The sequence below is a fragment of the Strix aluco genome, chromosome 1 (assembly GCF_031877795.1).
Source record: "Strix aluco isolate bStrAlu1 chromosome 1, bStrAlu1.hap1, whole genome shotgun sequence".
NCBI classification, from domain to species: domain Eukaryota; kingdom Metazoa; phylum Chordata; class Aves; order Strigiformes; family Strigidae; genus Strix; species Strix aluco.
This window is the reverse complement of record NC_133931.1, coordinates 151521413-151535974: the sequence shown is the minus strand read 5'-3', so window position 1 is coordinate 151535974 and position 14562 is coordinate 151521413. Positions and strand designations below refer to the sequence as shown.

At 40.4% G+C, this 14562-nt stretch overlaps 2 protein-coding genes across 3 annotated transcripts in view; one reads left to right on the top strand and one right to left on the bottom strand.

Annotated features, from left to right (window-relative positions):
* Window positions 1–14562, top strand: part of ACAD11 (acyl-CoA dehydrogenase family member 11) — a 31451-nt gene that overhangs the window by 15763 nt on the left and 1126 nt on the right. For both annotated transcript variants that reach the window (XM_074840062.1, XM_074840052.1), the window contains 5 exons: window positions 9301–9367; window positions 10899–10984; window positions 11201–11272; window positions 12275–12429; window positions 14199–14315. In XM_074840062.1, coding sequence (XP_074696163.1) covers window positions 9301–9367; window positions 10899–10984; window positions 11201–11272; window positions 12275–12429; window positions 14199–14315 — 497 coding nt within the window. The remainder of the gene's footprint in view (window positions 1–9300; window positions 9368–10898; window positions 10985–11200; window positions 11273–12274; window positions 12430–14198; window positions 14316–14562) is intronic.
* ACKR4 (atypical chemokine receptor 4) lies at window positions 77–4445 on the bottom strand. Its single transcript, XM_074840075.1, has 2 exons — window positions 4228–4445; window positions 77–1389 (listed from the first exon to the last, which is right to left on the bottom strand). Exon 2 carries the CDS (start codon window positions 1380–1382, stop codon window positions 309–311), a length of 1074 nt encoding a protein of 357 aa, XP_074696176.1. The 5' UTR covers window positions 1383–1389; window positions 4228–4445; the 3' UTR covers window positions 77–308.

The window sequence follows — 14562 nt, the reverse complement described above, 5'->3', positions numbered from 1 at the left end:
TGTACAGATTGTTCATTACGCAGATACTTAACTGCCTAGTACTGTGACACTTTCAAATTTAAATCTTGTGGGTTTTTTAGGTGTTTGGGTTTTGGGTTTTTTCTTTGGTGTTTTTTTTAAGTAAGTATCTTTAGTTGTTTCTAGGAATTTCAGTGTTTAGTTCTTGCTGCGCTGTAGTGTCTTGGCTAGTCTGCAGGTTGAGAAATTCATCTGAAAGTTGCCTTGCAGAGAAACGGCTGCTGAAACGATACCCCTAGAATGAATTAGTAATTCCCTTGATTATATAAGATAATGAAATAATGGAGAGTCTATATAGTGAAACTAATTGTTTCTTCAGTGTGGTCTTCATAATTCAGAGAAATTTCTTCAGGTCTTCCATTCTGTTGTTGTCTTTTCCAGTATCCATAATTTTTTGCGATTTTCATAATATGCATTTTAAAAGAGGCACCCAGAAAGGCATAGAGAAGCGGGTTCAGGCAAGTGTGAAACAAAGCTATGCTCTTGGTGACCTGGAGTGCAACGTCGATTGTTTTGCTTGCGTCACAGTCAGTAATCAACATGTAGATGATATCTATGGCTCGCCAGAGCTTAACAATGTTGTAAGGTAGCTGGGTAATAATAAAAGTAGCCACTACTGCCAGCAGAACCAGGAAGGGTCTAGATTTTTTAGCATTTGCAGATCTGAAGATTGTTTTAGCAGTAGCTGAATAGCAGATCAGCATTACTAGGAAAGGAAGCAGAAATTCCAGGATAATTTCCAGGATTTGAATGGTTGCTTTTAAGAGCGTTTCCATGTTCATTGGAAATACAGGAAGGCATTCATTCCTGTCATTGTGTGTCTTGACTTGATTAAATACCAGTTCGGGGATACTGAGGAAAATGGCAGACAGCCAGACACAGACGCAGGTAACACTGCAGTGTTTACCCATTCTTGTACGACCCCGGGATTCAGAAGTGGCCCCGTATCTATCCACACTGATACAGGCCAGGAACAGCATGCTAGAGCTGAAATTCATGGTGTACAGAGAAGAAGTGAGCTTGCACATTGAGTTTCCAAGTTCCCAGCCTTGCACTGCATTTGCAGCCCAGAAAGGGAGTGTAAAGAGCAAGAGCAAATCAGCGATGGCTAGATGCATGATGTACACATCCGTCTTAGTCTTCGGTTTCTTGCAATAGGCATAAATTGCGACCACTAATGAATTGCCAGCAACTCCAACAGTGAAAGCCAATGCATAGAACACAGGGAGGAATAATTTAGTGAAATTTCTCACATCGCTTTTTTCACAGAGAAGCTCATATGTGTTGTAATCTATATCAGAGTTGGGATCATCCTCCTCGTCCTCAATCCAGTAAGTGGTTGAGTTATTCATATCCCAGCCCATGGCAAAGCTACAAGGCACAAAAAAAAGGGTGAAAAGGGAACTCCAAAGAAATAGTACTGGTTTTAATTTTTAAAATTTCTCTTGAAACCTAAAACCCTTGCTTAGGGTTGCTTCTACATCTCAAGTTTAGAGAAGTTGGATATTGAGAATACATTTGTAACTAATCAAAGTAGAACTAGACAGTGATGGAGGCAGAACAGACCATCTCAAATTCTCACACGAAATGGGGTAACTGACTACATCTGTGTGTGCAATGCAAAGTAAAATGCATTCAGCTGAAATGCTTTCATTAACCTTAGCGTTTGAGATTGCAAGATGCTTGGAGTGCATTTCACAGGTTTCCACATTTTAGCTGTGGAGCCATCATTGCTTAAACTGTTCTGACTCAGTTGTGTTTGATAATATTCCATTAAAAAATCCACTGGTCTGTCCCTTTATAGGATTGAAATTATGCCTTCCTCTCTACAGCCTCTGCAAAGCAAAGGAGTACAGTTGAAGGCTGCAAATGCTATTACCATAGAGTGGATAAGGAATACTAACAGGTTGAAGCTGAGAGGCAAGCAGTAGTATGCTGTGCCTACTGTCATAAAGTTTGGCATATTTGGGATATAATACAGGGAGAATGGGCTTGTTTGTTTCTCAGGCACACATATACATGCCCATTACACAGAGCATAGCAGTGGAGTCAGTTGCTGAACAGCTGTGGAACAGGCGTAGTCCTGCCCACTGGAATTTTACAGAATCAAATTGCTGTGGGTATGCTGCATCTTACAGCTGGAGACTTCTTAGGATGTTATAACAGAAAGGAATCTTATCACATACAAAACTGACCACAAGTACCCAAACAACTTAGAAGCTCTGCTGTTTTCTCAAGTACTATCTGATGACAGATTCACTCCGTAAACACTACGGCTGTATTCTCACTGCCAGCTTAGGGTGGAAGTTTGAGTGTTCGTGTCTTAAGTCAGTCATGTCCTACAGTATTTTCTTCTTTTTCTTAACTCTGTTCATAGACTAATTTGCTGAAATTCTTTCTATTGTAAACTACTGTCCTGCAGTGCCCCATTTTCTTGAAATAAATGGGATTAAGATTTCTTAACAGCAGTAGCAAAAAGTAGCTGAGAATGAAAAACACGTCCCCCTTTCTCATCACCTGCAGTGTTTCAGAATTTCAGGCCAATGTTACTGAAATCAGGTTCTTATCTGATACTCTGCCCCAGAGCTACAATCTGGCTTTTTCAAGCTTGGAAAAATTCCAAATACCATTTCTGGTTTTTAGACAAGGGTTTAAACAAAGGGTTGCCAAACCCTTATTATAAACAGCATGCCTTAATTTTTTTAATTTTTAATTTTTTCAATTCTGTCTACCAGGAAAAATAAGTTACTAACTGAACTTGTATCCAGGGATGCAAACCAATTAAATAGAGAGAAATTAATAATTTCTATTTCTGCTTGGGTTTGGTTTTTTTTTCAGTGAATCTGCTAATTTTTTTTAAAAGTCTATTAGTTAGAAATTATCTATTTGATTTGGCTTCATCCTCAATGACTCTGGATTATTGTATTAACACTTCAAAACACTTCCCATTAAACCTTAAACAATGATTACTCTTATTTTAGGTCTTGTAATGTAATTTACTGTTGCCTAAATGAGGTGTGCAGAATGGAAAGATACAGTAATTCTATTAGTTACTCTGGCAAAGGATGTCTACTCTATGCCTAACAAGCTGCATTAGCAGGATTTTTCAGCGGGGTAATCTTTTGCAGCTTTATGGTACTTCGAGGAGAGATTCAGACAGCAACAGCAAACGTATTTTTTTATTAGTGGAAGAGTTTAATCCACTTAGCCAAGATTAGAAGAAAATTAAAAGTTAAACTGAAAAGATTTGGTTGTGGTCTAAAACACTTCTTACAGAACCCATCTGGGAATGCTTAATCAAGTTGGATCACTGGCAAATTTGCTTGAAAGCAAAACAATAAACATTTCAGTGCAAACTTCAAGAAGTCTGTGTATCACAAAGTGGTTTGGCTGTCACAAGGAACATGCTCCGCTGCCTGATACACTTTTGGCTGACCCGAGTTCTTGACGCAAACAAAATTATCTAAAATGGAACAGTTGGTATTTCTCCCTTAAAAACACAGTTATGTTTTGGCTAACACACCTATTCGTATTTGCCATTCCTGTTAATGTTGTTTCCCAGGCACACGTATAGGTGCCCATTACATAAAGCAGAGCAGTCCCCTGGGACTCAGGTGCTGAACAGTGGTGGAACAGGCTTAGTTTAGTCTCCATCCCACACAGTGAGCCACCCTATGCCCACGTGGAATTTCTTACAGAATCAAATTGCTGTGGGTATGCTGCATCTCACAGCTGGAGACTTCTCAGGACGTTATGACAGAAAGGGATCTTATCACATACAAAACCGACCACGAGTACCCAAACAGCTCAGAACCTCAGCTGTTTTTTCCAGTACTGTTTTCTAGGAGGTATATTAATAGATATAACAGACAGCTTTACATAATTTCTTGCAGAATTATTCCAGCCTTCCATTTAGATACAAATTCACTATTTCTGTGTGTTTAAACTTGACGTGGGATTGTATGGATACATGTTGAATGAAGTTAATATCCCCAGTTTAAACAGACAGATTTTTACTTAATGAATTAAGCAGTATTCTGTTCTTCTACTGAACAAGTCCAATTTTAAGACTGAAAATGAGCATGTGCCTTAGAGAAATGATGTCTCTCTGTAAAGCCAACTTATCTAAGAATAAATCCTAGCTCTTCTCTATGTAAATAAGATATCACACTTAACATACAGAGCAGTAAATATTAAAACAAAACTAACCTTCTTTTGTCAGCAGACTAGTAGCAGGTACTGCAATTGAGATGTGCTTCAGTGAAATGATCTGAGTTGGTCTGACACATTGTATTTTGTCTTCAAGCACCACACCCTCATCTGGAAGTCAGTTGCGCTTTCATTTTGACTTGCCAGTTTTAAATAAATAAATAAATAAATAAATAAATCCTGCTTTCCTGGAAACTGTGCTTATATCAAACATGCACATTTCCTACATTCCTCCCTGTTACAACCAGAATGTGATTTTTCTTTGGAAGGTCAAGACTCTCTTACTATTTCACTGTGGTGTTGGTTGTTTTATTTCTTAAAGTCGAAATGGTTTTTTTACATCATCAGAAGGCTGTTATCAAATCACACATTTAAAAAGTGAAAAAGAGAGAAGGAGGGAGAGGTCTGTCTAGGGCAGAGTTACCTGTAGGGAGTCACTTCTTTCCTCAGGGCACTATTGTGCTGTTGGTGGCTGCCTATATAAGGTTTTAAGGTATCTTTATATCCCCTTTTAAGTAACTTTTTAGGGGATGCAGTAGAAAGATGACTTTGCTTTTTGTGAGGTGAAGGAGGTTGCTCTTTCAGTATGTGATCCTGAACAAAAGCAGGAAGGTGATAGCGAACAAAATGTGAAAGCAAGTGGTAAATTGTCAACCAGAGTGTAAGCAGATAGACCTGTATCCTGTGGGAGAGTTCCCAGGGACCTGAATGTTACCAGTCAGATTCATAATCAAGTTAGTGTTTGATAATATTTCTACAGAAACTGCAAGCTAGTCAGATACTGTAGAAGAAAAATAGATGCTATTCTATCCATGAGGTTTCTTCCACTTGTAGTGTGCTGTCTGCATTATAGAGTCAAAACTTTCACAGGAAAGGGAAGATGGAGAAGTTCTGCAGTTCACATGCAGACATTAGTATTTCTGCACTGAGGCATGGACTTACCTGTGCTAAGAATTCCTAAAATGACTGGATCTTGGTTAAATTTCCACAATCTCTACAGCTTCAAATTAGTCTCTTGTGAAGAGTACCTCGTGCACAGTGTCAGGAGCCTTCCATCATCTTCCAGAGCTTTTATTTTGTTTGAATTATCCTGTAGCAGTCTAATGAGTTTCAGTAAATGCAATATTGATGCCAAACAACAGAGAGAGACTTTGAGCAGACCAGAGGTCAGGTTTTGATTTTGGCACACTGACTAAATTGAGGCACCTGCCACAGCTAGATTAGCTAGCCATCTGTCTGTGCTTCAACTATTCTGGAATAGGTGAAACGAAAGGTTCTTCAAGATGGGCAGCTAAGAATGTAACAGGCAGATGTTTTCCACATGCTTCTAGCTTCATTTGCATTCAGAATGAGAAAGAAAAATGGGTTGGAGGAGGAATTGGAGTGTAGAGAATGAGTGCTGCAATATTTGTACATATTTCTGCAATATTTTCATCTTGAGTACTTCACTGGTGTTCTTCACAATGGCAGATAAGACATTTGGGTTGCTTCCAGCACGTCTACTTCTCGCAAGTCATGTTGTTGCTTAGAGGCCTGAGCTATATCTCTTTAAAATAAGTGAATCTCTCAGTTCTGAATGGGCTTTGTCTTGATATGGTCCCCAACAAGATGAAACAGTCAGGCTAGAACTGAGAAAGCTCCCAGGGAAATATCTCTGTGCGTTGCCTACAGAAGAGATGGTTGTGTTACCAGTGCCTGAGAGGTCCTGTGGGCAGGCTGTAGGAAGGCTGTTCATGTAAATCCTGTGCTGTTTATTACACTGCCTCAGCTCCTCATAATGTTGCAGCGTGTAGAGAGGACAGAACCTTTCAGTCAGGGTACAGAAATAATACTGGCATGTAATACATTTCAGTATGGCCCTATAGGCTCAAAAATAACAAAAATTATTTAATAAGAGTGAATGCAAAATGACAATGGATCTTCTTTAACTAGGAAGCGCTTGTGGCTGAATAAACGTGGGATGAAGGTGAGGAAAAAAACATTCCTAAAAAACCGTGCCTAAACTGGCACCATCTGAGACTGTGAGCTCTAGCTGGGAACAACTAGCAGCCACATTCAGTGGCAGGACTGTGTAGCCCTTGCTGATTAGCTGCAGAACCCCAGCATTGTCTCTGTCTTCACTGGTTGTAGCCAATTTGCTCGCAGCTCCATTATAATCTTTACCAGATACCCAGCAGTGTTTCTGGAAAAGATGAGATAAAACTATGGAATACATTGTGCTAGTGGATAGAAATTACTGCAGGCTATTGGGGGGGTCCCCTTCTCTCTGTTAGAAGATCCCCATATAACAACAATAAATACTACACTGACACCCACCCTGTTCAGTCCAGTTTCTTCTTGTAGGAGAGTCCAGAACATGTGTTTATCAGTGCCTCTATAGGAAGCTGCCAAGTCTGTTAATGTTGCCACAGACCCCCGATCTTTAGCAGAGAAAGGTAACCCACCAGGTTCAGCCCTGCGGCAGCCAACACAGCGAGAGTCATAGGTATTCTGAGCATTCAAGTAGTAGATTATCCTGCTTTAGTCAGCCAAAAATTTGAAGACTGGATCCTGAAAATTAGGTGATTAGATCGCAAGAATTAAGTGCTATCCAGCTTCTTTAAGTACTGTCTGTGTCTGCGCCACATTCCTCTACCAGAAGGAACCTGTATAAATTGGTTGTGTGAAGTTCAGTAATCTTAAGGATGTTACACCCCCTGATAGCAAAGATTAGGCTTCTAACAGGACTGTGATCAACCCTCTAAGCACATTTTAAAATATCGTAGTCTTTGCCTATGTGAGTGCCATGAAGATTTAAAAAATATAATACATTAGTTAAATTTAGGATGTTTCCCAATGTAGCAGCATTGTGGTTTAAAGGTTTTGGATGGATTATGCAGACATATATCTTAAAATGCTTATTTAAAAGCTTATCAATATGGAAATATGCTTAAAACTGACCTTCTAAAATCTCTGCTATTTCTATTTGTTCAATTGTGAGTTGCTTGCAAAATTACTTCTAACTCCTGCCAAAATGACGGGCTTCTCTGACTCTTCCCCCCCATCCTCCAGCAGCTTCTTTGAATACTGTAAGTAATGTAAAAATGCCATGTACAAATGAGAGATTTTTTCCATCCAGGCAGTCAGCATTTCTTCCAAAGCACTGGAGTATTTCAGAGTCTTGCATTAGACCAGAACTTCTTTCTGGCATTTATGGGTCAAAGTTGCATAAAATTTGGTTTAGGTTTTCAGAACTTCAAACCCTAAGGAGTGGAAAGGCCAGGAATCTGCCTTTCTTTGCTGTGTTCAAATGGGAAAAAGCAGATATGAAATGGAGGTATTCATTTGCCTTCCAGAAACTTGTACTAATGATTTAGAGCATCTAACCAGATGTCTAGCTCTCAGTGAACTCCTCACTAAGTTCAGCATGAAAGCTTCTTCTGATTTTTTTTTCATACAATATGGTGAAATTTGCCTTTTTTTGAAGCAGGGATGTAACTTGAGGATTGTTTACAAAACAGTTTTTGAAGAGATTCCAGAAAGTCAAAATATCTTTTGTTGTAAACCTCACTTCAAGATAAATGTGGTTTAGAAAAGACCACTTGTGCAATTCTTTACTTTCTGTGGAAAAGGAGAAGAGTCAAATACCCCTTAAGAGTGTAGCATTTCTCTTTGCAGGGTAGTATATTGCAAAGCATATGTTGTGTTATTTTGGGGTTGGTTACCCACTTGTTGCAGTTGCCCAAATGAGCCAACTGTTTGAGATTACCTTTTTTTTACCAAGCTGATTTATTCCACCCCCGCCCCCCACCACCAGCTTTTCACTTTGATATTTTAGCTCGTTAGCATTGTACAGCTCATGGGCCACAAATATAACCCCACTTTGAAAACAGTGGATGAAAAGCATATGGCAAAAGAGGAATATAAACAGCCAGCAGCCTGGCCCTCAAAATAGGCAGTGTTCATCAGAACAAAATCAGTCTCTCTTCTGCTTCCTGGCCATCACAGTGGCTGTTCTAAGGAGGAAGTAACTCAGCTCAAAGCCAGGTGGTTGCATTGTCTAGACCAGAGGCTCCCAAACCTTGTGATAACAGCTGCCAGAGAAGTTAAAAAGTCATCTTTGTTTCTGACCTTAAAACTAACCTAGTTGGTGCAGAACAAATCTTGAATTAAATCCCTGAAAAGCTTGTCATCTGCATTGAGAAAGCAATCAAAAATTTACTGATTGTACGTACATCAGGTATAATCCTGCCCCCTTCTCCGTAGCTTTATTGTCTGTGTGAGACTTTGAAAGGAACGAGAGCATGCTTTAGTACTAAGAAACCTTTAAAGAAAAAGATAGTGAGGCTCTTAGAAATAAGATGTCCTGTTAATTAATGGTAGAATCTTCTTTAGGACTTGTACATTAAAATGCTAGCTTTATGCTACAAAGACGTGTCTCAAATAATGTTACCAATGGCTTGAAGTGCTAGCAGATTATTTTCAGGTAATGATTTCCACTCAGATCTTTCTTTGAAGTGCAAACTGAAATCGTTTGCATAAAGGAGGAATGAACCTTCATTCCAGAGAAGTTATGCTGAAGTAGTAGCAAAGTCATCATGGTAACCCTGTGATAGCCTTATCTGCAGAATTTGTTTATAATGTGGTCGGCATTTCATTCCCACATAGATCCTCCAGTCTTTACAGTTTTAAGGAGTTTTACTTTTGAAATGGCCGCTCCTCGCCCTGAGGTGTGCTTCTGTATCAGACTTATTTGCTTAGCTGTAATGGAGACAGAAGTAATTAGATTCCATTTCAAGTACCTTCTTGTTCTCTTTTCATAGGAATAGATGATGGAGCTGGATCCTGGAGGGTTTGGATGTTTGGCTTTTCATTGTTCCCCTCACAAGAAGTCAACTCCCTTTTACATGTTAAGCAATAAGATTTATTTTGTTTCAGTCTGATTACTCAGAGTATAAACACAGAAGTAGATTGCATGCTTTTGCTCCTGTATCACGAAAGGAATGGAGGAAGATTTATTTGTATGAAACTTCATTTGATTCTACATTGAGATTTTTATATTGAAAGCTGTTTTTGTGTTTGTGACTTTTTAAGGTGCTGGGAACCCAAATTGCAAAGTTGCAATTGTAATGGGCAAAACCAAAAACTCCTCAGCATCCAGGTAAGGATTCCTAGGAGATTCAACGAGTTACATAAAACTTGTTTCCTGAAGGAGTCACTGCTTGCAAAAATTTTGTTAAGTGAAATGCCATTAATTGCCTTGATCAGTTGGATGTGCTTGTGCATTACAGAGGAGTTTTAAATTTGTGCATGTGTCTGTTTAAGAGAAAAATGTTGCTGACCAAGCTCCTGTTTTGGTGTCAGCTGCTGTTGACTGAAGCCTCCCAACCTTTTCGCTGTTACCAGCTTTCATCGGCGCACTTCCTCCCCTCCATTGCAGTAGCTCTGGTGTTTGCAGAGCTGTGTGATGAATTGGATCAGGAAAGTTTTGGGGAATCACTAGCTTTACCTTGGTCAGAATAGTTTTAGTCTGCATCAGTTGTTCAACCAACAACTATCTCTGGCTTATGCTTTATTTCATAAGGAGAGTATATAAAACAATTAGCAAGAATAAGAATTGCTTTCTTAAATGGTAATAAAACTTTTCAGAGCTTCCCTGAACAGAATGAGTACAGGTGGCACATCAGAGACCTGCAGTTATCTACTAAGTTTTTCACACAGTAACCTGTAGGTATAGAAAGTTAAGTTTGAAACATGGAATGCTTGTTATGTGAAGTTGTGTAAGCAGAGAGCATTGCACATCTTTAATGAGACCTACTCATTCCATTCCTATGTGTGGCAATATAATACCTCCCTCTGCTTGCTTAAAATAAAGATGTGGTTCAACTCTTACTACCAAACTAAAATTGCCTTTTACAAAACTTACACAAGTGATGAATAAAATGCTTCATGACTGGTTCCATTAAAATCACACAGTTTGTAATGCAAAAGAATTGGAACATTTGTATCTCTAAGTTGGATTTTAGCCCAAATTCCACTGATTATCTTAAGTTTTTAGATTTGGCTAGGTTCCATTGAGAAGTAAACCGTAACTTGCTCACAGCATACAGGATGGTTTGTCCAGTGGCTGTACAGACAGTGGCACCTGTTGAATTCTTGGAAGCTGAACAGAAGTTTGTGGAGGAGATTATGTGATACTGCGCTTGCTAGAGCTGGAGGCTGAATTCAGGGATGTGGGATGTCTCTTCCAGTTCTGTGTGACTAATAACTGACCTTAAATATTCTGAAGGAATTTAAACATGGGGATTTTTTTTCCTAAACTATAGGCCAGCCAAGATGGTGATGATGATAAACATGTTCTGAGAATAAAAAAGAAAGGCGGGGGGCGGAGGGGGAGGAAATTGACTGGGTGATACAGAAATACTTGCACAGAAGTGACAGAAGTAGTAGTGCTTTGGTAGTGGTGTATTAGATGCCAGTAGTACATTTCTACTCGTTGACTGATGATTCAAGGAGTGTTGAAGCACGCATGTCACTGCACGCAGGCAGGACAGCTGCACTCGGTATAGGTAAATCTCAACATTGGGTTTATGTGAGTCCTAAACTGAGGATCGAAAATAAAAGAAGTGGAGGGAGGGGACAGAAGGGGAGGCTCAAAGTTAATGGTAACTTGTGCATTTTGTCTTGATCAGGTACAAGCAGCACAGTATGATCATTGTTCCCATGGACACTCCAGGGCTAAAGCTGATAAGACCCCTCTCAGTGTTTGGCTACCTGGGTAGGTGATAATATTTATCAGCTATTATGCATATTAATTTGTTAGCAGTCTCAGAAGCTGCATTGTATATATATACATATGTACACATATACAATAAATATCGTATATCAAATAAATCAGTAAAATGCATATATAGAAAAGGGTTTAGCAATTGAAGGCCTGTATTTTTATCCTCGTTTGTTTTACCCTGCTGTTGTGTTTTCTCTATGCCTGTAGATGAGATCCATGGAGGACATTTTGAGATACACTTTAATGATGTGCGAGTACCTGTCTCCAATATAATACTGGGTGAGTTTCAATATTAATTCTTTTTTTAATACATACAGCAATGAGCCAAGTTTTATGAAACAGTGGTTTATTTTATGAATCACCATAAGTTAGTGTAAACTGCTGTGGTCAGTGGAGCCAGGGTCTCAAACACACGTAAGAGGGAGCCCACTCTTCCTTTAGCAGTCTACCTGCTGCTTGGACGTAACTTGTTTAGAGCAGGAAGGTGAATGAAGGAAGCAGGGCAGCTGCAGCTGTCATCTACCTTCCCGAAGTAGAGCAAAGCACAAACTGTCAGTGGTGTTCTTTCCCCAAAACCAGTTCTCACAGACATTACATACTTTTAGAAAGAGGGTTCTGCTGTAGTCCACAGCCACCCAAGCCTGGGTGCCTGCAAACTTAGCAGAACTGAAAAAAAAAAAAAGAAAGAATGAGCAGGCCAGCACCGTCTGGAGGGAGAACTTTTACAGAATTACAGAATCATCTGGGTTGGAAAAGACTTTGAAGATCGTCTAGTCCAACCGTTAACCTAGCACTGACAGTTCCCAACTAGACCATATCCCTCAGCACTATGTCGACCCTACTCTTAAACACCTTTGCTCTGCTTCTTTCTCTTACTAGAAATCCCAATTTCTTCTATCTCTCTCCTCTCTGCTATTTTTATTTCACTGAAAGAGCTTTCTTTCTTGAGTAGCCCTAGGACCTGGAAACCTCTGAGTCTTTGCCCAGATTCTCATACCAGATCTCACAGATATATTTTTCAGTGTAAAAATAACAAGATTGAAATTAAAACAGGTAAATCAAACTCTGTCAGAAACCATCTTAGAGTGTGCTTTGTGCTGTATTATTAACAATGTGTCAGTATAGATGTAGTTGGAGTAAACAAGCAACCGTTCTGCAAAATAAACTTTTAAGAAGCTTGCTTCTAGCTCTGGTGCTATGTGGCCACTTCTGCTCAGAGCCATGGATCATTTCAAGCAGGAATCAAGGAGTCTGCATGTGCCTGTTTTTCTTTCCATCCAGGTGAGGGAAGGGGGTTTGAGATAGCTCAAGGTCGGCTTGGGCCAGGCCGTATTCATCACTGCATGAGGTCCCTTGGTGCGGCTGAAACCGCTTTACAGATAATGTGCCAGCGTGCAGCACAGAGAGAGACTTTTGGGAAGAAACTGTATCACCACGTAAGCATGTTCCCTCTTTGTCTCAACTGACGTGCTCCAGACATCACCCTTTGTTGTGCCTCTGATAATGCTCTGCAATGGATGTGCCCTCACCTTGAATTCCTCTTCATAATGCCTCAGGTGTCAAAAGAAAAAATCACATTGCGAGGCTCCCATTTTTCACTATAATCTACAGGATTTTTTTTCCCTTGCAATGAATTGGATATGCTTTGCTGGATTTGAATGCAGATTTTGTCACCATGTTTTTTGCTCTGCTTTTGCTGATCAGTTTGGACAGGTATTTTTTCAGGCATACAGCTTATGTTTCCATAGTTACAATCTGAATTCACCATTTTTGTGTATCGAATCATGATTACCAGAGACACTGAAGGGTCTAAATTTGACTAAAAATTTTACTTCTTGGATCAATTATTTGTACTTACTTGTGAAAGTAAAGACCAAACCAGTCTTAGGATTTTTGGTCTTATCTTGCTCTGGAATTGAAATACCATTTTGTGAGAGAGAGCTTGCTAGAGTAATAAAAAGATGACAGCCTGCTTTTTATAGGAACCGTCAGCATTTAGTAGTTGGCCACATTTCAAGTGTTCGTCAGTCTTATCCAACAGATAGGATGACTTTATTGGAAAAAACAAGTAAAGGCAACGGAAAGAGGAAACTGAATTAGTGTCTGGCACAGGTCATAGAAAGTTGTTTGTACAGATCCAGAGGGAATAATCTTACATATCCATTTTCCAGTCATGTCATTGCCAAACTTCCATTCACGACCATAACCTAGAATTAATAGGAGCTGGATGAGGTGCGCTCTGTTTCTCAGAAGCTCGTTAAAGTAAAACTCATGTGTGTTGAAGGCCGAGGCTGGACCTGGCGTCTGGTCCAGCTACGCAGCCAGCGCGGGTTCCTCGCAGCGCTAGGACAGCTGAGGAAGAGGCGAGGCTCTTGGCTGACCCTCACCACTGCCCTCAGGGCAGGCAGTTAGTTACAATCAGAGCGTGTCTGATTCCACCCGGGTTCACGCCACCTTTGCTGGCTGAGCTGAGCCCCAGGCTTTGCGCTGCAGCGAGTGCTGCACACGTGCTGATGGCTCCTGCGGCCGCCAAGGCGACACCATCCACAGGCGGGAGCGTGTGCCCGCTGCGGCGCAGGCTCCAAACAGCCTTTGCACTGACAAGCATCATGTGAACGTTTTTTTCTACTGGGGTATGTTGGCTGCAGAGGGGAATTACCTAAGAGGAGCAGGGAAGGGCTGCCAGGACCGTAACTTCGTTTGGAGCAAGGGAGCTATTAATTCATCATCAATATGAACAGACAGATGCAGCAGACACCACCCTCCAGCTGTCTGGGTGTGTAACAACCCACCACCAGTGGTTTAAGCAAAACAGAACCGATTCCTCTCTCCTTTCACCCCCCGGTTTTTGTATACTGGGGCAAGTTACACAGAGAGAGGGTTGTGAGGCCTGGTAGCAGGTAAAGGAAAGCAGGGAGTAAAAAGCAGTCTGAGAAGGGCGAGCAGGCACTGGGTCTGACCAGGAAATGAAAGCGTGCCAGAATCTGGAGTTTTTCCCCCTTTCTTCTTCCCTGCTAGGCAAAGAATTGCTCTATCTTTAATATTTCTGTCAGTCAAGAGTTTTCTTTTTTCTTCCTATGAGATTACACACATCAAACTAGCTCTAATTTGCACAAGAGTGTCTCTGACTGAACACGCGCATGCGTTAACTGACACATGTGTGTGTTCAGTCACTTAGAGACACTCTTGGTTTTGGTTGCTGCAGGAGGTTGTTGCCCACTGGATTGCTGAAAGCCGCCTCAGCATAGAACAGGCTCGACTGCTTACGCTACAAGCAGCCAGCAAGATTGACATGCTGGGCAACAGAAAAGCAAGAAAAGAGGTAAAATTTTTTTTGGCAGCTTTAGGCTAGGACTTGGGGGATGCAATACCTGTGCATTTAAGCAGCTGAAATATAAGCTAAAACATACTGCTAAACATTATTCTTCTAATCAGAGAACATAACTTCATGTTGAAAATAGATGGCCTAAAGATGTGCTTTTGATTGTCATGAAATTGGAAAGGGTGATCTCAAAGTTTTAAAATGAGATAAAGTATTTAAAAATTAAAGAAGTTCAAGTATTGCTCAC

Coding starts and splice junctions, on each gene's coding strand:
- ACKR4 (XM_074840075.1), bottom strand. CDS start 1,382: ATGGGCTGGGATATGAATAACTCAACCACTTACTGGATTGAGGACGAG.